Source organism: Nyctibius grandis, chromosome 35 (genome assembly GCF_013368605.1).
Source record: "Nyctibius grandis isolate bNycGra1 chromosome 35, bNycGra1.pri, whole genome shotgun sequence".
NCBI classification, from domain to species: domain Eukaryota; kingdom Metazoa; phylum Chordata; class Aves; order Nyctibiiformes; family Nyctibiidae; genus Nyctibius; species Nyctibius grandis.
This window is the reverse complement of record NC_090692.1, coordinates 704,657-730,347: the sequence shown is the minus strand read 5'-3', so window position 1 is coordinate 730,347 and position 25,691 is coordinate 704,657. Positions and strand designations below refer to the sequence as shown.

General features: G+C 47.2%; 1 protein-coding gene across 6 annotated transcripts in view; it reads right to left on the bottom strand.

The window, feature by feature from the left end:
• Positions 1-3,074: 3,074 nt before the first annotated feature.
• Positions 3,075-25,691, bottom strand: part of BRD4 (bromodomain containing 4) — a 64,166-nt gene continuing 41,549 nt past the window's right edge. For 5 of the 6 annotated variants that reach the window (XM_068421753.1, XM_068421751.1, XM_068421750.1 and 2 more), the window contains 10 exons: positions 23,322-23,432; positions 15,283-15,335; positions 14,271-14,658; positions 13,417-13,956; positions 9,638-9,750; positions 9,273-9,432; positions 8,527-8,657; positions 7,193-7,404; positions 5,698-5,923; positions 3,075-3,754 (listed from right to left, as the gene is read on the bottom strand). In XM_068421753.1, the coding sequence (XP_068277854.1) occupies positions 3,686-3,754; positions 5,698-5,923; positions 7,193-7,404; positions 8,527-8,657; positions 9,273-9,432; positions 9,638-9,750; positions 13,417-13,956; positions 14,271-14,658; positions 15,283-15,335; positions 23,322-23,432 (2,003 nt within the window). In that variant the 3' untranslated portion in view covers positions 3,075-3,685. Of the gene's footprint in view, positions 3,755-5,697; positions 5,924-7,192; positions 7,405-8,526; positions 8,658-9,272; positions 9,433-9,637; positions 9,751-13,416; positions 13,957-14,270; positions 14,659-15,282; positions 15,336-23,321; positions 23,433-25,691 lie in introns of those variants that run through there. The other variant, XR_011049966.1, reaches the window with a different exon arrangement.

The window sequence follows — 25,691 nt, the reverse complement described above, 5'->3', positions numbered from 1 at the left end:
CGCCCATTGGTCGGCGCCGGGGAGCGGGGGCAGGGGGCGGGGCCTGCGCGGGCGACGTCCAATGGGAGCGCGGGGGGGGGGGGCCGGAGGTCACGGGGCGGGGGGGGGAGGGAACCGGCGGGGTTCGGGGTTCGCCCTTTTTGGGGCCATTTTCCCTTTTTCCCCTTTTTTTTTAAACTCTTTTCACCTTTTTTTGGGCCTTTTTTGTATTTTTTGGTGTTTTGGCCTTTTCCCTCATTTTTTCCCTTCCTTTCCTTGCCTTTTCTGGGACCTTTTTGGCCATTTTCCCCTTTTTTTGGCCTTTTAAACTTTGTTTACTTTTACCTTTTTTTTCCCACTTTTTTTTTCCTTTTTTCCCCTTTTTTTTCCCCTTTCCCCCCCCCCTTTTGTCTTTTCACTTTTGCCTTTTTTCTTTGGCTTTTCCCTTTCCCCCCCCTTTTTTCCTCCTTTTTTGCACTTTTCCCCCTTTTTTTTGCCTTTTATTTTCCCTTTTTTCCCCCTTTTATTTTCCCTTTTCCTTTTCCCCTTTTTTTAACCTTTTCTCCCCCATTTTTAACCCTTTTTAAACCTTTTTTGCTTTTTCCCCCTTTTTAACCTTTTCTCCCCAGTTTTTAACCATTTTTTTAAACCTTTTTTACCTTCCCACCTTTTTTTTCCCCTTTTTTAACCTTTTTCCCCATTTTTTTAACCAATATTTTAACTTTTTTTTAACCTTTCCACCTTTTCTTGGCCTTTTTTAATCTTTTTCCCCTTTTTGACCCTTTCCCCCCCCCTTTTTCCTTTTTCCCCTTTTATTTTCCCTTTTCCCCTTTTCCCTTTTTCCCCTTTTTTAACCTTTTCCCCCCATTTTTTAACATTTTTAAAACCTTTTACTTTTTTCCATTTTAAATTTTCCCATTTTTTAACATTTTTTTAAAAAATGGAATATTTCCAACATTAAAGTGAAAATTTTTAACATCAACTTCAAATGTAAAATTTAACTTTTAATATTTTTTAAAATTGAAATTTTCAACTTGTTTTCAAGTTAAAATTAGATTTAAAAAATCTCAATTAAAATTAAATTTAAAATTAAAACTAGATTTAAAAATCTCAATTAAAATAAAAATAAAAATTAAAATTAGATTTAAAAATATCAACTTTCAATGTAATATTTAAATTTTGATTTAATATGGATTTAAAAAACGGCTGATTTTCATTTTTCAAGTTAAAATTTTAAAAATCTCTGCTTTCAATGTCTAAATTATCTTTCAATATTGTTTAAAATCAAGGATTTAATGATTTAATAATTCTTAATGAATTTTTAAAGATTTGATTATTCAATTTTAAAACTTAAAATGTTAAAAATATCAAATGTAAGTGTAAAATTTAACTTTTAATATGATTTTTTTAAAATTTGGTATTTTATTTTCGATTTCAAAGTTAAAAGGTATAAAATGTCAAATATATGATTTTATCTTTTATTTTTTTTGGGGAAAATTCACGATTTTTCCCATTTTCCAGTTAAAATTCACTTTCTAACCCCCATTTTTCTCCCCCCCGGGTTTTTTCCAACCTCAAAATCCATTTTTCCAACTAAATTTTTCCATTTTTCATTTTCCAAGTTTAATATAAAAATTATAATTTTCATTTTTTTATATTAATTCCCAGGGCGGGAGCGCGGCGGGAGCCCCCCCCTCCCCCACCCCACAGTCCTTCCCGGCGAGTGACGTCACTGAGGGGGGGAAGAAATGGGGCAAAAAATGGCGTTTTTGGTTAACCCCCCCCCCGAGCTGCGTTTATTCCCGGATCGGCGACGCCCAAGTGCAGGAAGGGGAAAAACCCCCCAAAAAACCCGGTGCGGGGGGGGAGGGGCTATGGCACATTAAATTCTTAATTAAGAAAATTAATAATAACAATAAAAAAAATAATAATAATAAACCTCCAGCCCAGGGAAGGGGGAAAAGACCAAAAAATAGTAAAAGGGGGAAAAAGGGGGAAAAAAAAAAGGAAAAAAAAAGGAAAAAAAAAAGGAAAAAAAAGGAAAAAAAAAAAAGGAAAAAGGAAAAAGGAAAAAAAGAAAAAAGAAAAAAGAAAAAAGAAAAAAGAAAAAAGAAAAAAGAAAAAAGAAAAAAGAAAAAAGAAAAAAGAAAAAAGAAAAAAGAAAAAAAATGGAAAAATGGGAAAATAAAGAGGGAAAAGGAGGAAAAAAGAAAAAATAGGAGAAAAAAAGAGAAAAACTAGGAAAAGAGAAAAATAAGGAAAAGAGAAATAAAGAAAAAAGGAGGAAAAAAGAAATGAGAAAAACAAGGAGAAAAAAAAATTTGGGAGAAAAAATCTGGGAGAAAAAATTTAGGAAAAAGAAAGTATGTGGGGAAAAAGAAAAATTAGGAAAAAAATGGGGAAAAGAAAAAAATTGGGGAAAAAATAAAAAAGGAGAAAAACTTGGGGAAAGAGGAAAAAATGGGGAAAAAAGGAGAAAAAATTGGGGAAAAAAAGAGAAAAAATGGGGAAAAAAGGAGAAAAATGGGGAAAAAAGGAGAAAAATGGGGAAAAAAGGAGAAAAAAATGGGGAAAATGGGAGAAAAAATTGGGGAAAAAAGGCAAAAAAATTTGTTTAAAAAGGAGAAAAAATGGGGAAAAAGGAGAAAAAATTTATTTAAAAAGGAGAAAAAATGGGGAAAAAAAGGAGAAAGATGGGGAAAAAAAGGAGAAAAAATGGGGAAAAAAGGAGCAAAAATGGGGAAAAAAGGAGCAAAAATTTGGGAAAAAAACTTTGGGAAAAAAGGAGAGAAATGAGAAAAAGACAAAAGAGAAAAAAAGGAGAAAAAAGAGGAAAAAGCTGAGAAAGGTAAAAAGGAGAAAAAATTGGGGAAAAAAAGGAAAAAATCAGGAGGAAAAAAATGTAAAAAGGATAAAAAAGAAAAATGGTGAAAGAACAAAGGGGAAAAAATTAAGAAGAAAAAAATTTTATAAAAGTAGAAAAAAAGGAGAAAACTTCCGCGCCCCCCCCGCCCCTCCCCCCTTCCCACACCCCTCCCCCTCCCCCCGCCCCATTTTCTCCCCCAAAAACTTACTAATAATTATAATAATAATAATAAAAGAACCATCCGAAAGCGGGGGTTTATTTGGAGCCGCCCCAGTCGCCGCCGCCCCCTTTATTTTCCCGCGAAACCCCCCCAAATCGGTGCAAAAAAAAAAAAAAAAAAAATCAAGAAACAACCAAAAAAAAATTAATAATATACAGTGAGGAGGGGGGAGGGGGGGATTTTTCCCGGCGGAGCCGCGGCCGGTCGCGGGGTTTATAATTTTTTTTTTTTTTTTAATTTTTTTGGTGTGAAAACAACAAAAAAAAGGGAAAATAAGGGGAAAAAAAATTAAAAATAATAAGTCCTGGGGAGGGGGGGGAGGGGCAGCGCCCACCCCACCCCCCCCACATCCCGCTCCTGGATTTTTAATTTTTTTAATACTTTTCCAGAGAGTCCGAAGGGGTTTTTTTTGCCTTTTTTGTGTTTTTTTTATGGCTGGGGGAGGGGGGAAAAAAAAAGAAGAAAAATAATAAAATAAAAAGGCGATTTTTTTTTTTTCTGGTGAATTTTTTTTTTTTTTTTTGGTTTTTTTTTTTTGGAAAGAGTCAAATCGGGAGGAAAAGAACCCAAAAAAACCCGCCCCCCCCCCCACCCCTCAACCCCGTCGTCTCCGGGCGCCGCTAGAAAAGATTTTCCTCGAAAATGGCCAATAAATCGCTCTGGAAATTCATGTCGATCGTCGCCGCCATCTGCCGAGAGAGCGAGAAGGGCGTCAGGGTTTGTGGCATTTCCACGGTTTTTACCATTCCCAGGATTTTTTTTTTTGAATTCTTGGGATTTTTTAATATTCCCAGGGATTTTTTTTTGAATTTCTGGGTTTTTTTGGCATTTCTGGGTTTTTTTTGGCATTTCTGGGATTTTTTTTTTTAGCATTTCTGGGATTTTTTTTGGATTTCTGGGATTTTTTTGGCATTTCTGGGGTTTTTTTTGGCATTTCTGGGTTTTTTTTTGGCATTTCTGGGGGGTTTTTTTTGGCATTTCTGGGAATTTTTTTTCGGCATTTCTGGGAATTTTTTTTTGGCATTTCTGGGATTTTTTTGGGGCATTCCTGGGACTTTTTGGCATCCTCAGGTACTTTTTTGTTGGCCTCAGGAATTTTTGTGGAATCCCAGAGAATCCCTGGGGATTTTTTTGCCATTCCCAGAATTATTTTTGGCATTTCTGGGATTTTTTTTTTGAATTTCTGGGATTTTTTTTTCGGCATTTCTGGGTTTTTTTTTTCTGCATTTCTGGGGGTTTTTTTTGGCATTTCTGGGATTTTTTTGGCATTTCTGGGATTTTTTTGGCATCCTCAGGCATTTTTTTGTGTGGTATCAGCGATTGTTTTGCCATTCCCAGGATTAGTTTTGGCATTTCTATATTTTTTTTGGCATTCCAGGGGTTTTTTTGGCATTTCAGCGTTTTTTTTTGGCATCCCCAGGTATTTTTTCGGTGGTATCAGCGATTTTTTTCCCATTCCTGGAATTTTTTTTGGCATTTCTGGGAATTTTTTGGCATTTCTGGGTTTTTTTGGCATCCTCAGGCATTTTTTTGTGTGCTATCAGGGATTGTTTTGCCATTCCCAGGATTATTTTTGCCATTTCTATATTTTTTTTCCCATTCCTGGGATTTTTTTGGCATTTCTGGGATTTTTTTGGCATTTCTGGGATTTTTTTCGGCATTTCAGGGGTTTTTTTGGCATCCTTGGGCAATTTTTTGGTGGTATCAGTGATTTTTTTTTGGCATTTCTGGGATTTTTTTTGGCATTTCAGGGATTTTTTTGGGGTATTCCTGGGAATTTTTGGCATTCTCAGGTACTTTTTTGTTGGCCTCAGGAAGTTTTGTGGAATCCCAGAGAATCCCTGGGGATTTTTTTGCCATTCCCAGAATTATTTTTGGCATTTCTGGGATTTTTTTTTGGCATTTCAGTGTTTTTTTTTGCATCCTAGGACATTTTTTTGGTGGGATCAACGACTGTTTTGGCAGCCCTGAGGATTTTTCGGCACTCCCACCATATTTTTTGCCATTCCCAGGATTTTTTTTTGGCATTTCAGGGTTTTTTTTTTGCCTTCCCAGGTATTTTTTTGGTGGCATCAGCATTTTTGGGGCAGCCCTGAAGATTTTTGGGCACTCCTGGGTTTTTTACCCTTCCCAGGAATTCTTTTTTTGGCATTTCAGGAGATTTTTTGGTGTCCCCGGAGATTTTTTTTGCCTTCTCAGGAGATTGTTTGGCTTCCCCAAGGAGGGCGACCAAGGTGGGGAAGGGTCTGGAGGGTCTGAGCTGCGAGGAGCGGCTGAGGGAGCTGGGGGGGTTTAGCCTGGAGAAGAGGAGGCTCAGAGGGGACCTTAGTGCAGTCTGCAACTGCCTGAAGGGAGGGTGTAGGGTCAAGGTTGGCCAGAGGAGGGTCAGGTTGGCCATGAGGAAGCATTTCTTCTCAGCAAGGGTCACCAGACACTGGAAGGGGCTGCCCAGGGAGGTGGTGGAGTCACCATCTCTGGAGGGGTTTAAGACAAGACTGGCCATGGCACTTAGTGCCCTGGGCTAGTTGCCATGGTGGTGTCAAGGCCATGGTTGGACTCAATGAGCCCAGAAGCTCTTCCAACCTCGTTGACTCTGGGATTGACCCTGGGATTTGGGGCAGGCGCCACTCACCGCCTCCCGGCGCCTCCGTTCCTGCTCCCGTTTCCTGGCCATCTCCCGTTGCTGATCCAACATGGACTGGGAGGACTGGGGCTGCGAGCTCTGGGCTTGGGGCGCCGCCGCCGCTGCCGCCGCCGCCGACACCTGCTGCTGCTGCTGCTGCTGCTGCTCCTGGCGCCGCCGCACCTCCTCGTGCACCCGCCGCGCCTGCTCCAGGGCGTCCTCATCCTCCCGGCTCCTGCCAAAAAACGGGAGACGCCGTCGGGCAAAGCCAGGGCCCGTCAGCTCCCCGCCACGGTGGCACCCACACGGGTGCCGAAATAGCCCGGGCAGGGGTGTCTCCGGCGCACGGCACCCGGTTTTGGCACGGCACGGCGGGGGAGCGGGGCTGCTGGGGGGGTGTTGTGGCACGAGATCGGATCATGTTTGTGCCACGAGACAGGGTCGGCTTTGTGCCGTGAGGTGGGATCGTGCCACGAGATGGGATCAGATTCGTGCCATGAGGTGGGATCGGATTCGGGCCACGAGACGGGATTCATTCCACGAGACTGGGTCGTGCCACAGACTGGATCGTGCCACGGACCAGATCGGATTCGTGCCACGAGACTGGGTTGTGCCACGGACTGGATTGTGCCACGGGCCAGATCAGGTTCCTGCCACGAGACTGGATTAATTCCATGAGATCGGGTGGGATTTGTGCCACGAGACTGGATAGTGGCACGGACCAGATCGGATTCGTGCCACAACATCGGATCAGTTCTACGCCACGAGATCAATCATGCCACGGACCGGATCAGATTTGTGCCACGGACCAGATCGGATTCGTGCCATGAAATCGGATCAGTTTTATGTCGGGAGATCAGATTCGTGCCTGACTGGACTGTGCCACGGGTCAGATCGCATCCATGGGACGAGATGGGAGCACGGCAGGGGTCAGCGTGGTGTGGATCGTGCCATGGATCGGATCGTGCCACGGGTCAGATCGGACTCATGGCAAGACATCGGATCGTGCCACGGATCAGATTCGTGCCACAAGAGCAGATCATGCCCCTAGAGCACCATCACCACACACACCCCTCCCCATGCCCTTGGCCAAGGTGAGGACGCCCCAAAACGTCTTCATCATGGTAGCGGATCACCACCATCAGATGGTGGTGATGGTGGTGGTGCTGGTGGATCACCACCATCAAATAGTGGTGGTGATGGTCATGGTGGATGACCACCATCAGATGGTGGTGGTAATGGTCGTGGTGGATGACCACCATCAGATGGTGGTGGTGATGGTCGTGGTGGATGATGACCACCATCAGATGGTGGTGGTGATGGTCGTGGTGGATGATGACCATCAGATGGTGGTGGTGATGGTCATGGTGGATGACCACCATCAGATGGTGGTGGTGGTGGTTAGCGTGATGGTGATCATGAATGGTGGTGGAGCATCTCCATCATCAGATGGTGGTGGTCATGGGGGATCACCATCATCAGACAGTGGTGGTGATGGTCTCACCTCATCCGCTCCTGCTCCCGCCTCAGCCGCTCCTTCTCCCTTTCCACCTGCTCCGCCTGAGCCTTCAGCGCCTTCTCCCGCTCCTCCTTCTCCCGCGCCGCCCTCTTGAACTGCTCAAAGCTGTCGCTGGAGGACTTGGCCGTGGAGGACGGCGTGGTGGGGTGTTTCTGGACCAAACTCGCCCAGGAACCCATGTTCTTGATTTTTAGGTCCTACAAAGAGAAGAACGGATGGGTTAGGGTGAGCCAAGCTGGGGAGGGGGACGCCTGGCCGGCAAATGCCCGTCCTGCTGCTGCCCATCACCGCGTCATCCCACCGCCTCCTCCGGCACCTCACGTTTTCATGGTGTGGGTTGGGTTGGAAGCGACCTTTGAAGGTCATCTAGTCCAACCTTCTTGACATGAGCTGGGACATCTTAACTGCATCAGGTTGCTCAGAGCCCCGTCCAACCTGAACTTGATTATCTCCAGGGATCGGGCACCGCCCACCTCTCTGGGCAACCTGGGCCAGCATCTCGCCACCCTCAACGTAGAACATCTCTTCCTTACGTCCAACCTCAATCTCCCCTCTTGCAGTGTAAAACCGTTGCCCCTTGTCCTCTAGGTCTTGGTCAAAAAGTCCTTCTCCATCTTTCTTCTACGTGGAAAGGCCACAGGGTTTCCCTGGAGCCTTCTCCAGGCTGAAGAACCTCAAGTCTCTCAGCTTGTCCTCATAGCAGAGGTGCTCCAGCTCTTGGATCATCGTCACGGCCTCTTCTAGACCCGCTCCAACAGCTCCATGTCCTTGTCCTGATGACCCCAGAGCTGGACGCAGCACTGCAGGGGGGTCTCAGGAGAGCAAAGGGGGACCATCACCTCCCTCGACCTTCTGGCCACGCTTCTTCTGATGCAGCCCAGGACACGGTTGGCTTTCTGGGCTGCGAGCGCATGTTGCCACCTCACATCCATCTTTCCATCCATCAACACCCTGAAGTCCTGCTCTACAGGGCTGCTTCTCCATCCCTTCATCCCCCACCCTGTATTGATCCCAACCCAGGTGTAGGACCTCACACTTGACCTTGGAGAACCTCATGAGGTTCTCACAGGCTCACTTCTGGAGCTTGTCCAGGTCCCTCTCGATGACATCCCGTCCCTCAGCTTGGTGGGGTCCCATCTCCACCTCTCAAACCTCCCTCGGGTGCTTTCCACCTCCAAATGTCTTCTTTGGAGGTGGAAAACCACCAAATCTTGGCCACACACCAAGGTTCAGGTGACTGCCACCATCCTGCTTCATTTTGGGAGGTGGAATTCTGAATTTGGGGAGGTTTTCCCCCGATTTTGGCTGGGGTCTGTTACCTTTTTGGGGGCGACGGGTGTTTTTGGCTCCTGTTTCTGCCGTTCCTTCTCCTGCACGCCCGGAGGTGGGGGGTTCTGCTCCGGGGGTCTGATGACGGGGCGTCCCCCTTCCATGGGTTTCATCTCCGTCCCTAAAAACCAGCGGTTCCCGTCAGAGGTTGTGGGGGTCCCCCAGGAGCTCACCAAAATGGGGGGTGATGGGGGTCTCAGCCACCAAAACAAGGGGTGATGGGGGTCTTGGCCACCAAAACTGGGGGTGATGGGGGTCTTGGCCACCAAAACTGGGGGTGATGGTGTCTCGGCCACCAAAATGGGGGGTGATAGTGTCTCAGCCACCAAAACAAGGGGTGATGGGGGTCTTGGCCACCAAAAAGGGGGGTGATGGAGGTCTTGGCCACCAAAACAGGGGGTGATGATGTCTCAGCCACCAAAACGGGGGTGATGGTGTCTCGGCCACCAAAACGGGGGGTGATGAGGGTCTTGGCCACCAAAATGGGGGGTGATGGGGGTCTTGGCCACCAAAACGGGGGGTGATGGTGTCTCAGCCACCAAAACGGGGGGTGATGGTGTCTCAGCCACCAAAACGGGGGGTGATGGGGTCTCAGCCACCAAAATGGGGGGTGATGGGGGTCTTGGCCACCAAAACGGGGGGTGATGGAGGTCTTGGCCACCAAAACGGGGGGTGATGGAGGGTCTCGGCCACCAAAACTGGGGGGACACCTGACCCGGCGTGTCCCCGGACTCACGCTGGGGGATGTGGGCGGGCGGTTTGATGTTCTCGGGGTGTTTCGGCGGCTCTTGCCGTAACGGGGGACTGAAGGTCTCGTTACGGACGACGGGCGAATGCATCTTCTCCTCCTTCACCACCATGGGCTGCGATTGGACGACGGAGGCCGCTCGCATCTCCTGCCACGGGGCAAGAAAAAAGGGTCACGAAAGGTTGGGTGATGCCCTTCCCTCATCTCCACCAGCCTCTTTGTCTTCAAACTGATGCAAACCGTTGGCCAACGGCCTTGGGCTTCCGGCGCTGGCTCCCGAGCCGGCGGTGGGCGGGTGGTGGTCCCCGTTGGCCGGGACCCCCCGCGGTTGGGTGCTCTGCTCCCCTTTTTACCTGTTTTTTTGGCTGGATGGTTTGTTGAGGTGGCGACTGGTGGACCATGCCCTGGAACGGCGGCATCTGTGGGGAATGCATCATGAGAGGGGAAGGGGCTTCCCTCAAGTGACCTGGGAACAGTTCGGCACCAATCAGTTACACCGTCGTCACCATCATCACGCCAAACATCACCCGTAACGACAACCGAACGAGCCACCCATCGCCCCACGGGACAATCCCTCCTCCTGGTTGAAGCGTGGTGGCCCTGGGATGTCCCCAACGGACTCCAATCACCTCCTCCCAACCGGCACCTTCCAAATTGGGTGCTGCCGTGAGCGAACACCACAGAGCAGAAGATGCTCTGAGGCTGCGCCGTGGCTCGTCCTGCCTCGGTGATGCTCCTTTGTGGTGGCCCCCCATAATTTGATCCCTTCTGCTTGTTCTCCTGATGTTCCATCAACATTCCTGGCTATAAAACTGCTCTCCTGGGGACACCTAAGCACCAGCACTTCCCTGCCAGCACTTCTCCCTGCCTGCACTTCTCTCTGCCCAGAGCCACACCTCGGCTCCACGAGCCAACGGGAGGTTTTTGGGAGCCACCAGGCTCCATCTCAGGCATCACGTCCAAGTTCACCATCTCAGGCATCACGTCTGAGGCAGGAGAAGCAGCCCCAAGCGCTGCCTGCCCTCACCTGGCTCCATCCCTTTGTGTCCGGGGATTTTTGTCCTACCTACGCCCATGGGGACAACTCCAGGAGCAAAGACCCAACGGGCCACAACCTGAGGAACCACGCGGCCGAGCAAAAGCAGGCGCAAGACTTCCCCGAAGCGCAGAGGGTTTATGGGTGCTTGGTCCCGAAAGCACAACGCTGCCAGAGTTATCCCGGCCGGAGACGTTCTCCATCGGGAACGTCGGTGGTGACACCACCAAGTCTATGGATGTCATGGAGATCTGGGATCTCCCAAGTCAACCTTGAAGGCTGAGCCCCGTGGTGGCACCACCAAGCCCACGGCTGTCATGGAGATCTGGGATCTCCCAAGTCAACCTCGAAGGCTGAGCCCCGTGGTGGCACCACCGAGCCAATGGCCATCATGGAGACCTGCGATCTCCCAAGTCAACCTTGAAGGCTGAGCCGCATGGTGGCACCACTGAGCCCATGGCTATCGTGGAGATCTGGGATCTCCCAAGTCAACCTTGAAGGCTGAGCCCCGTGGTGGCACCACCAAGCTGATGGCCACCATGGAGATCTGGGATCTCCCAAGTCAACCTCAAAGGCTGAGTCGCGTGGTGGCACCACCGAGCCCACGGCCGCCGTGGAGATCTGGGATCTCACACGTCAACCTTGAAGGCTGAGCCCCGTGGTGGCACCACTGAGCCCATGGCTATCGTGGAGATCTGGGATCTCCCAAGTCAACCTTGAAGGCTGAGTCGTGTGGTGGCACCACCGAGCCCACGGCCGCTGTGGAGATCTGGGATCTCCCAAGTCAACCTTGAAGGCTGAGCCCTGTGGTGGCACCACTGAGCCCATGGCTATCGTGGAGATCTGGGATCTCCCAAGTCAACCTTGAAGGCTGAGCCGCATGGTGGCACCACCAAGCCCACGGCTGTTGTGGAGATCTGGGATCTCCCAAGTCAACCTTGGAGGCTGAGCCCCATGGTGGCGCCACCAAGTCTATGGCCATCATGGAGACCTGCGATCTCCCAAGTCAACCTTGAAGGCTGAGCCACATGGTGGCACCACCAAGCCCACGGCCGCCGTGGAGATCTGGGATCTCCCAAGTCAACCTTGAAGGCTGAGCCCCGTGGTGGCACCACTGAGCCCACGGCTGTTGTGGAGATCTGGGATCTCCCAAGTCAACCTTGAAGGCTGAGCCACATGGTGGCACCACCAAGCCCACGGCTGTTGTGGAGATCTGGGATCTCCCAAGTCAACCTTGAAGGCTGAGCCCCGTGGTGGCACCACCAAGCCCACGGCTGTTGTGGAGATCTGGGATCTCCCAAGTCAACCTTGGAGGCTGAGACCCGTGGTGGCGCCACCAAGTCTATGGCCATCATGGAGACCTGCGATCTCCCAAGTCAACCTTGAAGGCTGAGCTGCATGGTGGCACCACCAAGCCCACGGCTGTTGTGGAGATCTGGGATCTCCCAAGTTAACCTTGAAGGCTGAGCTCCGTGGTGGCACCACCGAGCTCATGGCCCCCATGGAGATCTGGGATTTCCCAAGTCAACCTTGAAGGGTGAGTCGCGTGGTGGCACCACTGAGCCCATGGCTATCGTGGAGATCTGGGATCTCCCAAGTCAACCTTGAAAGCTGAGCCCCATGGCCACGTTATCTCAGCTGCTTCCTGCCATTTCTGGGACGGCTGGAGGTCATCGCACCGGATTTCCCCCCCAGATCACCCCTTCGCCTCCAGCCAAGCAGCTGCGTTATCGGAGGTCGCGCTTCGAAAAAGACCAGGAGACCCCCATGGGGCATCCACAGCCCTGATCTCCTCTAAGAGTGGGGAGCAGACCTCCTGCCGCCTCAAGAGAGGCCACCCAATGCTGGCACACAGCTGGGACTGTGAGGAACACCAGGCCAGCGCTCTCCAACATCAGAGCTGCACTGAGACTTGAAAAATATGAGATCCCCGAGATCCTCAAAGATTTGAGAGCCTCTTTCCTTAAAAATCTGAGAACCTGGAGCTCCTCAAACACTTTTGATCCTCAGGATCCTCAAAACTTTGAGGTCCTTTTTCCTCAAAAAACTGGTATCCTTGAGATTCTCAAAACCTTGAGATCCTTGAGTTCCTCAAAATCTCAGAGATCCTCGAGATCTTCAAAGATTTGAGATCAAGATCCTCAAAAACTCGAGATCCTCAAGATCCTCCAAAATCTGAAACCAAGATCCTCAAAAACGAGATCCTTGAGCTCCCCAAAAACTTGAGATCCTCGAGATCCTGAAACACTTCAGATCGAGATCCTCAAAGATTTGAAATCCTCTAAATCCTCAAATATGAGACCCCTGAGTTCCCCAAAAACTTGAGTTCCCTGAGATCCTCAAAACCTTGAGAACCTCGAGAGCCTCAAAATTTTTGAGATCCTGGAAAGCTTGAGACACTTGAGATCCTCATAAATGAGGTCCTTGAGTTCCTCAATAACTTGAGACCCTCAAAAATTTGAGATCGAGCTCCTCAAAGATTTGAGATCCTTAAGTTCCCCGAAAACTTGAGATCCTCAAGATCCTCAAACACTTAAGATTGAGATCCTCAAACAGCTGAGATCCTCTAAATCCTCAGATATGAGATCCTTGAGTTCCTCAAAACCTTGAGACCCTTGAGAGCCTCAGAATTTTTGAGATCCTGAAAAATTTGAGGCACTCGAGATCCTCAAAAATGAGGTCCTTGAGTTACTGAGGAACTTGAGATCCTCAAAAATTTGAGATCCTCGAGAGCTCCCCAAAAACTTGAGATCCTCGAGAGCTCCCCAAAAACTTGAGATCCTCGAGAGCTCCCCAAACACTTAAGATCGAGATCCTCAAAAATCTGAGATCCTCGAGTTCCTCAAAAGCTTGAGATCCTCGAGATCCTCCAACACTTGATATCCTCACATTTTTGAGGATCTGAGATTCAAAGAGGCCTCGCTGGGCGGCTCCATCAGGCTCCGGGTAACCGAGGCTTCCTCCGCACCCCGCCACTGTCTACCGACGGGTGCTGGCGGACCCCGAAGGACGCGAGGAAACCGCCCCACCGCTCATCGCGCAACGCAACTTGGCTCAAGCCGTAGACTCAACCATCATCCCCCGACTCCCGCTCACCGGTCGAGTAGGGATCGGGCTTATGGTGCCGCGGCGACGGGTGGTGTTGGATGACCTGCTGCGGTTTGGCCGGTTGCGGCGGCGGGGGCGGCGGGGGCGGCTGCGGGGGCGGATGTTGCTGAGGCGGCGGTTGGGGTTGGGGGATGTGGGATGGGAAGGGCATGGGTTGCATGTGCATGGGCCGCGGCGGCGGCTGGTGCTGCAGCTGCTGCACCGCGGGGTGAGCCGGCGGCTGCAGGGGCGGCTGCGGTTGCGACTGGACCTTCACTGAAGGGAGAAGAGGAGTCTGCGGCTGCACTTTCTGCAGCTGCTGAAGGTAGAGGTGCATCTGGCTGGTGCTCAGAGGCAGGTTGTGGTGAGGCGGAGGAGGTTCTTCGTCCTCCAGCAGGACCTGGGGAGGTTGGGGCAGAGGCGGCTGAGGAAGCATGGGTTGCTGGCTGATGGCCGGCGAGACGGCCGGCGGACGCGAAGGCTTCGGGGGTAGCGCCGCGGCTCGGTTACTGGGTCTCGAGGGCTGCTGAGGCAGAGCGTTGTGCAAAGCTGGGGAGAAAGGGAAGGAGATGGTGGCACCGCGGACATCGGGAGCGGAGAACCTCCCCGTGCCCACCCACAGAATCCCAGAATCAACCAGGTTGGAAGAGCCCTCTGGGCCCATCGAGTCCAACCATTGCCCTGACACCACCATGGCAACTAGACCAGGGCACTAAGTGCCATGTCCAGTCTTTTCACCCACCCCTCATCCATCCCGGTCGTCTCGTGGGAGGAATAAACCCCCCACCCAACGCCATCCTCTTCCTCATGGCTTGAGGAAGGATGCGCCGTGCGTTGGGTTTGACCCAAGAAGTCACACTCACCTGGAGGAGACACCACGGCATGCTGGTTGAGGTGGGGAGGAGTGCTGTGCTCGGGGGGTTGGGGCAGATGGGGCGGCATCTCCGGTTGAGGCAGATGCATGATGGGTTGGGTGAAATGCGTCATGGTGTCGAACATGTTCCCCGGCAGCGGGTGCTCCAGGACGGGGACTTGCGCGGGGACGAAAGGCGGAGGAGAAGACTTCATCGGCGGAGGAGCTTGTTGAGGGACGGGCGGGGGCGGCGGCGGGGGCTGCTGGGGCGGTAAAGGCTGCGGCGGTAAGGGCTGCGGCGGCGGCGGGGGCGGAGGGGGCTGCTGCGGTTGCGGCGGCGGGGGAGGTTGAGGCGGTGGCGGTTGCTGCTGCACCGGTTGATGGTGGTGATGGTGATGCTAAGGGAGGAAAAGACAACCAGCAGTGAGTCACCAAACCAGCTTCTCGGTCACCAAAATACCTACCTGGGCAATGAAGTGCCCTCCCAGTCACCAAAACACCTTCCCGGTCACCAAAACACCCTCCTGGTCACCAAAACACCCTCTTGGGTCACCAAAATGCCTTCCTGGTCACCAAAAGCATCCTTCTGGTCACCAAAATGCCTTCCTGGTCAATGAAGTGCCCTCCCAGTCCCCAAAACACCTTCCTGGTCACCAAAACACCCACCTGGGTCACCAAAATACCGACCTGGGCAATGAAGTGCCCTCCCAGTCACCAAAATGCCTTCCTGGTCACCAAAATGCCTTCATGGTCAACAAAGTGCCCTCCCAGTGACCAAAATGCCTACCTAGTCAATGAAGTGCCCTCTCCCAGTCACCAAAACACCTTCCTGGTATCCTTTCAACCCCATCTCCCCAAACTGGGGCTGGCTCAGGACACCTCCCAAGCAAACCAAGCGCCTCTTTGGCCAAGCAACCGGATGGTATCAACCCTGCCAAGCGCCGGTGCTGCCGGCGCTCCCGGACCTCCCCAGGGATTCAATCCCAACTCAAGCGAGACGAGAAGGACGCCGCGTCTCCTACCTTTTTTTGCTCTCGCCCCGGATGCCCTTTTTTCTTCAATTTTGGTGCGATTTCTGCCAAAAAAAAAAGGGGAACAGAGCAAATGTTAGTGACCCCACCGCTGCCGCTCAACCCCAGTGCCCCCGTAAAAACCTAACGGCACCGATTCGGTCCCAACAACGGCAAAGGGAGAAGGTTTTAGGGACATCTTGCCCGAAGGCTGGGGGTTTTCACCATCACCACCCGATAGCGGAAAGGAGAAGAAAATGAAGGTGAAGACCCCCCCCATCTCCTTCCACCGGTGTCTACGCAGTGAAAAAGAACCCAACGGCCCAAAAAATTATTGCTCAACAAGACTCAGCTATTCCAGGAATGTCGCCCGGCTCCGACGGGGAAGATAAGGCACGAGAAACTTGGCAGGAGGGATTAAAAAAAAAAAGAAGATCTCAAATATCGCGGCTCCGCAAACAGCAATTTTCCACCCCCCCCTTTTCCTCCTCCTAAATCCGGCGGGTTTGGCTTTGCCGCTTCCCGCGGGACGATCCCTCAACGCCTCCTCCCCCTCCGGAGAGATATTTTTAAAGTATCATCATCGAAAACAACTGGTTGAGGGCCGGGGCGCCGATTTCCCAGGATTTCCTCGGCAAACCGTGCCAAGAAACAGCGAAGGAACAAAAATCCGTCAGCTGAGAGAGCGTGTCCAGCCCCGAACGATCCCACGGTGGGGGGTTTTGGCCTTTATTTGGCCCAGGAAAACACGAGGGATAAAACTCTCGTGGCAACGATTCCGTGGGGGAAAAAGCTCCCGCTCCCCAGGGAATATCTTCCAAATCTGATTTTCCCTTAAATCCCTCTAGAAATTAAATTAATTTATTAAGTTTTCTTCTTCATCTGTTTTTTTTTTTAATTATAAAGCAGTACCGGTGACTGGTATGGGCACCAGAGCGTGCCCAGACGCCCGGTGATGGGCTGCACCAGTCCAGTGGCACGATTTTGCAGATTTTAAGGCTCAAGTAGATAAAAAAGTAGGGTTTTTTTTTTGAAAAACCGATCAAAAAGTGGTTGGGAAGAGGAGAAGGGGAAATCTCAGCGCCAGGCGCTCAGCTCCTGTTAATCCGCCTGGAAATGTTGGGTTTTCAATGCAAGGAGGAGTTGGGTTCGAGGTGGAAAAGACTCGAAGAGCGCGTGGTCGGTGATTCCTGACGTCACAGCCCCGATCCGGGGGATAACGGAAGAGTGGGAGAGGGGAAGAGGAAGGTCACAGGGGATGGCGGCATCCAGGGACGCGGCGAAGAGCGTGGTGGGGGTTAAAATGCCACTGGGGTATTGGGAAGAGGAGAGGTGGGATTCCTTGGAGCACCAGGATGGTGGGCTTGGGTGGTCACAGATTTGGATGGGCGTCTGTGGCTCTGGATGGGTGTCCATGGCTCCAGATGGGTGTCCAAGGATCTGGATGAGCATCCCTGGCTCCAGATGGGCTTCTGTAGCTCCCGATGGGCATCCACGGCTCCAGATGGGCATCCATGGATCTGAACGGGCGTCCACGGCTCCAGATGGGCATCTCTGGATCTGGAAGGGCATCCACAGATCCTGACAGGCATCCACAAATCCAAATGGGCATCCATGGCTCAAGATGGGTGGCCGCAGCTCCAGATGGATGTCCATGGCTCTGGATATGCATCCACGCATCCCGATTGGCATCCACAGCTCAAGATGAGTGCCCATGGATCTGGATGGATGCCAGGAGCAGACCCACCTTCCAGAAAGACCAAGACCTGATGTCTTCTTCCATCAAGAGCAAAAGAGCTTTGCAGGACTTCACTGCTCGTCCTGCTGATGCCAGAGAAGAAGCAGGGACAAGAAGTGGAGACAAGTTTCTCCGGCAAACGCTCCCTATGGATGACACAGCGTCGGCTGCTCCAAACCCCATTTTTCCTCCGGCGTTGCTCCTGCGGGGAAGATGGTTGCGCTCTTCTCCATCCATCCTCCCACGTGCCACAACCACGTGATTCTCCCAGGGAAGCTCTTTTGGCGTGGGCTTTGTCATTGCTCTTGGTACAAGTCGAACATCACCATGATGAACCGAGGCAAGACCCTGGCACAGGATGGGCAAATCCTTCCTGAATCACTCAATGGACCACGACCACAGCTGAAAGCACCCACCGGTGAACAGAGGCTTTGGGAGACCCTTCACCAAGAAGACGAAGCCAACAGAGACCGTGAGTGGCAAAGCCACGATGGTCCCGGGGGGATCACCCGGTGGCATCAGTTATTTTAGAGATGTAACGAGCTTGGCTAACCCCACTGAAGGATGGAGCTTCTTCACTGTTGAAGACGGTTGTTGGGTTACAGTCAGTACCGTGTGGTTCGGCATCTCCCCAGGGAGCAAGAGCACCAAGAAGAAGCCCTGTCCCATCTCCAACCTTGATGGTGTTTCACGTTGGCCGGAGATGTCTTCATCAAGAAGACGAAGCCAATGGAGACCACGAGCGGCAAAGCCACGATGGTCCCACAGGGACGAGCCAGTGGCATTGGTGACTTCAGAGACGCCAACCCCTCCAAAGGGTGAAGCTTCTTCACCGTTGAAGACGGTTGTTGGGTTACCGTTGGCGTCGCGCCGTTCAACATCTCTACCGGTGTCTCACCGGGAAGCAACAGCACCGAGAAGCCCCATCCCATCTCCGACCCTGACACCAGCTCACACTGGCCGGTTAAATCTCATCCGCGGTGCTAAAAATCACGGGGGTTAAAGAAAAAAGTGATTTCTGTGACGTCATTTCGAGGCGTTTTTAGAGCTGAAAGGTTAAACCGGGGCACGAGGCTCCGCTCCCGCCGGCGTGTCGGCAGCCACATGGACATATTTTTTTTCCCCCTAAATTCTCATCTTTTACTCCCCCAAAATTTACCCAAAAAGAGCAAGACACTGAGATAAGGTTCACCATCATCATAATTTCCACATTATTGGTTAAAATTCCGTGATTATACAAAAAAGTGCATTTTCCGCAGCGAGCCACTTTATTGATTTTATTATTTAAAAATAAAAATATCCAAACTATACAATTTTTCACTGGTTTTGGGGCGGAGGGGGGAAAGCTGCTAAGTTACATGGCTGCAAAATCCCGAAGCATGCAGAGAGAATATAAAAATAAACAGATTTATATCAAGTTCTTTGTAGCAGATCGAGGTTAAGTGGGGGGAAAAACCCCAAAATCTAAATAAAACGGTTACGGAAACAGTTGGTTTGTGGTTAAATCCATCCTGGTTTTCCAACAGGTTGGTGAAATCAAGAAAAAAATTGATCTAAAATTACAAGTTTGCTAAAAACATGCAGTTATACATTGCAATAAAATCATGATCGCACGGAACTCCCCGGAAAAGAACAAACTTATTGGGGGGAAATATGAGAAATGTGAAAAACGACTCGAGTTTAAAAAAAAAAACATCCGAAAAGCAACTTTTTGATATAATATTGGTTATAAATGTGATTTTTTTGATATAAAAGGGAATTTGTTGGGTTTTAGGGCAGCAGAGCTGCGGTGGGGGGTCTTCGGGGAGACCTGGCCTCGAGCAAAGCCATTGGGAAGCATTTCTAGGGTAAAACTAAAACATTTCTAGGGTAAAACTACAGGGATTTGGGTTTTTCTCGGCACCATTATCGGCACAAGAGGTGCTGCCTCCCTGTCTGCATGTCAATGACGGCCTAAGTCTTCTAAGTCAAGATTAACCGGCACGGTTGTAGCTTGTACCCATGTGGTGGCACCTTGCCATGGGCAAACGCGGCTAAACCGAGCCTAACAGATCTCTGTCCTCTCCTGCCAAGCATAAAAGGTGGCAATGAGCTGGGGCAAGACTCAACAAGGGACTCAAGTCCTTCCTATCGCACACGTTTAAGCTGCGGGTTAAACCCAAGTACCCGGATTTAAAACTTGAAATGAAAAAGAGATACGTGTGACTTAAAACTTTAAATTAAACCCAGGTGCCTGTGAATTAAACCCAGGTAATTCTGAATTAAACCTGTGTGCCTCTGAGTTAAACCCACGTGCCTGCGAATTAAACCCAGGTAACTTTGAATTAAATCCAGGTACCTTTGAATTAAAGCCAGGTGCCTGTAAATTAAACCTGGCTGCCTGCAAATTTTGGGTACCTTTGAACTAAATTCAGGTACCTGCGATTTAAAACCTGGGCACCTCTGAATTAAACCCGGGTACCTGCGATTTAAACCCAGCCAGGTCTGAATTAAACCCAGCCAGGTCTGAATTAAACCCAGCCAGGTCTGAATTAAACCCAGGTACTTTTACATTTAAATTTAAACAAGCACCTGGGATTTAAACTCAGGTATTTTGGAATTAAACCCAAGGGATCTTCGAGACCCACCAAGTGCCAGCCTGCTGCTAACCCAGCCTTACGTTAACACCTCCCCTCCTAAAGCCAACACCTAGAACTCGTTAGCAGAAGCAATTAAAAGCTTTGCTCAAAGCAGTTCCGCAACCCCAGAAACGAGTTTCACAGCATTGCTAAGCCAGACCTAACCCCGATTTTTAATCCTTAATAAAATGCAACCGCGCTGCTGAAGCCTTGAGCAAGCGGCAAAGCCTTTAACTGCGTAAAACGCGCCGATAAATGTAATTTTCCTTCGGGAAATTTCAGCAGAAAAGCAAAATTAGCAACCGCCAACTAATTGAGCCTCAGATTTAATCGCTACAGTTTTAATCACTGCTATTAATTAGGGCGGCTGGGTGATTTCTCGCCCCCAACCCCTCTTTCAGGGCTCCTGGGAAGCATCTCCTGAAATATCTGGGGGAGAAAATAACCCCGCTCAGCTGAGCAGTGACAACAAACAGGCAGAACGTGTCCAGTTTACTGTTAAATAACCCCAAATTTGGCGTCTACTAAAAAATAAGCCAGGTTTTAAGTTGCCCAAGCACCAACCACGGTCCAGCCCAGGCACCGATGCTTGAAGCCGGGAGAAGCATCCGAGCTGCTCGGGAGAGCTCGATCCCGGCCGTTTGCAAGCAAAAATTCCTCCCTAGATGCTTCACGGATGGAGTTTGGGGTCATTTGCATCTACTAATTGCTAATTACAACAAGTTAAACCGGAATAACCCTCTCGCTTGGCACCTCTGGTTTCCCAGAGCTCGAGGCAAAGGCTCAGTCCCATCTCCTACGCTATAAAACCGGTATTAGCATTATTTTTCTTCCCTTTGAAACCTCCTATTTTCAGAGTTTCAGCAGATTTTCAGCAAAACACTCCTGATTTAATCAATTAACGCGTTTAATTGCTGGCTACGCGGAGGGACAGAGATGTCGCGTGGATACCAGTGGGGAAAATAAAAATAATTACAATTTTCAAAGCTCTGGATTGCCAAAAGGCAAGAAGCAGCTCGTGGGAGATGCTGCCGAGCAACAAACCCGCACTTTAACGAGAATAAAACGGAGCTGTCGTTAATTCTAGTTTATATTCGTTAGCGTTCACCGCCTCGTGGTTTTTTTAACGATAAACCCAAGCAAAAACAAAAACCGAGGTAAAAAAATCCACGTAAAACTGCAAATACCTATTGCACAAAGTAACCCCCCCATGCGGCGGCTCAGGGCGGGAACAAAAGCCTCGTTAATAGAAAATAAGATCACTAAGATGCCAGAGCTTATTAAAAATTCCAGGGCAAATTTTGAAGCTTATCAGCAAGTTTAAAATCTAATTCTCCGCTTAAACCAGGGCTGGTGTTGCCACTATTGTCCTCCCAGAAGAAAAAAAGAGATCTATGAATATTTGACAACAGCAAAACAGCCCCGTCCCGCTCGGGGGTCGTTAAAAGAACGTCATCGTAAGCTACAAGGACAATGCACGGTGTGAAAAATATGTCTTAAAGTGCCTTAAATGCCTTAAAATGTCTTAAACCATCTTAAAAGAAGGTCTTAAAAAGCCTTAAACCATCTTTAAAAGGTCTTAAAACATCTTAAAAGTCTCAAAAAGTCTTAAAAGATCTTAAAAGGTCTTTAAAACGTCTTAAAAGGTCTTAAAACATCTTAAAAGGTCTTAAAACATCTTAAAAGGTCTTAAAACGTCTTAAAAGGTCTTAAAACGTCTTAAAAGGTCTTAAAACGTCTTAAAAGGTCTTTAAAACGTCTTAAAAGGTCTTAAAACATCTTAAAAGGTCTTTAAAACATCTTAAAAGCTCTTAAACAGTCTTTAAAAGTCTCAAAACATCTTAAAAGGTCTTAAAACATCTTAAAAGGTCTTAAACAGTCTTTAAAAGTCTCAAAACATCTTAAAAAGTCTTAAAACATCTTTTATAAGGTCTCAAAAAGTCTTAAACCATCTTAAAAGGTCTTAAAAAGTCTTGGAACATCTTAAACAGTCTTTAAAAGTCTTAAAACATCCTAAAAGGTCTTAGAACATCTTAAAAGGTCTTAAAAAGTCTTAAAAGGTCTTTTATAAGCTCTCAAAAAGTCTTAAAACATCCTAAAAGGTCTTAAGAGGTCTTAAACGGTCTTAAGAGGTCTTTAAACGGTCTTCGGGCTATCGGGCAATCCCTGCGGGGGAGGGCTTTCACCGCGTACTTTCTCAGAAAGAGGAGGAAAAAAGGGGTTTGAAGACCAAAAACCCATCGGCATTGGAAATTAGTTGACTAAAAGAGATTAATTATCCTAATTAAGCTCCTACGCAAAGAGTTACGGGTTGGATTCACCCCCGACGGTGCCAAGGCCGGCGCAGACCGAGGGCATCCGCGCCGCGACGGCGTCGGTTAAGCCTTTCCCAAGCGCCGAAGCGGGAGCTCAGCCTGGATGATGTCGGTCTACGTTGGCCAAATGAATCCCAACGCTCAACAACCGGGATGGCAAATACCGGCAAGACATTGGATTTGGGGAAAAAGCAGCCAAAAAAGGGCAAAAGCATGTAAAAACTCAACGGCAAGAGCACCCCGCGCTCCTCCGCGGGCACCGTTTGGGGAGAAACACCCAAAAAAGAGCGTTTTCCGCTCCATCGCAAGCCGGTTTTGCCAGCGCGAGAGGAGGTTTTGGGGCCTTTTTAGGTTTTTAATTAGTGCTGCTCATTGAAATGAGCCGAGTTTGGCACTGGCACATCCCGAAAATTCCCATCTTACACTGCACAACCCCACCGCCGCGCTCCGGAGCGATCCCCGGGGTTAAAAAAAAAGAGAATTTTAAATAAAATGCGATTTTGGGATTTGTTGCAGGTGGGTTTAGCGGGTAAATTTTATGGGATTGGTTCCGTTTAGAAAGGGGAAGCCAGGATTAAGGCTCTGGATTTGGGATGAGTTGACGTCGGCCAAGATTAACGCGACACGCTAAGGCAGGTCGCGATAAAACTTGCTCGCTCCGGTTTAATTTGGTTGATGTGCACGTAAGCTGGGCACAAATCAAGATAAACCGGATAAAACCACGTTTAAGAGTGTAAATATGACAGGTTTTGACTTTCCCTTGAGCCAGGGCAGAATTTAGCACCAAATAATTGAATTTTTTGGAGATGCGTTAAGTCTTAGTGTCGATTTAAGTGGTGGGATAAGCCCAGCTTAACCACCGGAGTCCAAGTTGAGTTAGGAGGTAAAACCAGCTTTAAGTGACGGCACAAGCTTTGCTTCCCTAAAACCAAGGGGGGAACGCTAGCAAGGAAAACGGAAGAATTAAGAAAAATACAAAACCAGCCTAATTTCAGCCTAATTTCAGCCTAATCTCAGCCTAATTTCTCCTTTTAGGGAAAAATGCGGCTTTTTTCTAAAAATACCCATCTAGGGCGTTAAGCGGACAACGAGCTACCACGGCGCACGCTGGTTTTTAGCTCCCGCACTCGGGTTCAAGTTTGGTGAGGAAAAAGCTTATGAAAAATCGTGTCGAGCTTAAGAAAGGCCAGAGACAACATCGCTACCGCCAAGTTGTCCACGTCGAGCCCCAAAACGGGCAACGTGCGGCCACGTAATTGGGATTTTTTTGTTGTAAAGATCAAAAAAAATAATTAAAAGACGGAGCCAGGACTGAAAAGATATTTATTTATACAGAAACCAGGTCTAAAACTTGAGTCGTTTAAATAAGCTGCGTCTAACCTGTTTCTGAATCTTCGCTGTCGGAGGAGCTGGACTCGCTGGTGCTCTCCGACTCGGAGGAGGAGAACCCCTTCATCTTGGAGGAACCAGCAATGACATCCACTTTCTCCGCTGCACGAAGAGAACAGTAAGACGTTGTTAACGCTTAATTAGGCCTAAAAAGTCCCGCCTAGTCCTCCTAAACCTGTGTGGCTCCTCCTAAACCTGCATGACTCCTCCCAATCCTGCCCAGTTCCTCCCCTGCCACCACCACCAGCCATGCTGGGAGCTCTCCAAGACCCTGTGGCGTCCAGCCAGTCTTAAGCCAAGCTTTAATCCTGCTTCTTGGCTTATTTCTGTCGCTGATTTGAACTAGGTGGGATGCAGAGGGGGGCTTAGGATTTAAGCCCATCCCAGCATGTCTGGCTGCACAACGTGCCCCGGGGTTGTTCTTCATCCTCCTAAACCCCTCCGGGGTAGAAAGGTCTGGCTTTACCCAGCCGCTTTAGGCTGGCCTAAGACCACGAGGGTCTCCTCCACCCTGCTCGTGCCCAGCCAGGTGCTTAATCCCGCGCAGGTGCATGATACGGGGCTGAAAACTCACTTTTAAAACTCAGTTCGCTGGTCTAAGGAGGTGGGAGGAGGCGGAAACGGTGGAAAAGTCTAAAATTGCCTTTTTTTTAATTGCTTAAATGAGAATAAAATAGATTTAAAATAAAAATGGGTATAAAATAAATATTTAAATGGCATTTACGGATATAGCAAAGGAATATTAAAGACATGTTTAAAACAGATTTAAAATAGATTCAAAATAAATTCAAAATAGATTTTAAATAGATTTAAACCAGATTGAAACCAGATTCAAAATAGATTCAAATAGATTGAAAATAGAATTAAAAGATTCAAAATAGACTTAAAATAGATCTGAAATAGATTAAAAATAGATTGAAAATAGATTCAAAATAGACTGAAAATAGATTCAAAATAAATAGATTCAAAATAGACTTAAAATAGATGCAAAATAGATTTAAAATATTAAAAATGATTAAAATAGATGGAAAATCGTTTCGAAACAAACTTAAAATGATTCAAAATAGGTTCAAAAGATTGAAAATAGACTTAAACTAGACTTAAAGTAGACTTAAACTAGATTCAATAGACTTATGTTCAAAATAGGTTCTAAATAGATGGAAAATAGATTCAAAATAGATTGAAAATCGATTTAAAATAGATTCAAAATAGGTTCAAAATAGATTTAATGTATTAAAAGAGATTAAAATCCTCGTCTCTGCTCCGTCTCTCCTTGTCTCTAAAAAGGAATTTTAGAATTCCATTTAAAAAACAAATCTAAAAGAATAAATTTAAAAATGAAATAAAATTTAAATTAAATTTTAAAAGGAGATCGAATCTTAAGAATTAAAAGATTAGATTTTAAAAATCAAATCTAAAAAATGTAATAAAATTGTAAAAAGTTTAAAAATGAAATATTTTTAAATTAAATTTTAAAATTAAATAAAAAATTAAATTAAAAAAAGTTAAATATTTAGAAAAGTAAATTTTAAAAGGAACTCAAATCTAAAAAATTAAATTTTAGTAATTTTAAAATCAAATTTAAAAAATCAGATTTAAGTGAAATAAAATTTAAAACTGAAATTTTAAAATGTAATAAAAATTTAAAAAAATCAAGTCTAAAAATCTAAAAATAAAAAAAAAATAAATCCAAAAACAAAATAAATTTTTAAATTAAATTTTAAAATTAAAAAAATTTTTCGAAAAGTAAATTTAAAAGGAACTCAAATCTAAAAAATTAAATTTTAGTAATTTTAAAATAAAATTTAAAAAATAGATTTAAAAGTGAAAATTTAAAAATTACATTTTAAAATGTAATAAGAAATTAAAAAATTCAAATCTAAAAATTAAATAAAATTTTAAAAATTAAATTCAAAGATGAAATAAATTTTTAAATTAATTTTAAAAAATTTAAAAATTAAATATTTAGAAAATCAAATTTAAAAAGGAACTCAAATCTAAAAAATTACATTTTAGAAATTAATTTTAAATTCAAATTTAAAAAATCAGATTTAAAAGTGAAATAAAATTTTAAAATGAAATTTTAAAATGTACATTTTTAAAAAAATCAAATCTAAAAATTAAATTTAAAAATTAAATAAAATTTTAAAAATTAAATTCAAAAATGAAATAAATTTTAAAAATTAAATTCAAAAATAAATTTAAAAGCTTAAATACAATTCAAAAGATTAGATTTCAGAAATTAAATCCAACCCTCATTTTCACCGGACCAGGGCACTGAGCACCTAAACACCTGCCCCCATCTCTTTCTCCTCCCCATCCTCACTGGGCAGCGCTGGCCTAAGGAGTAAAGCCGGGTCT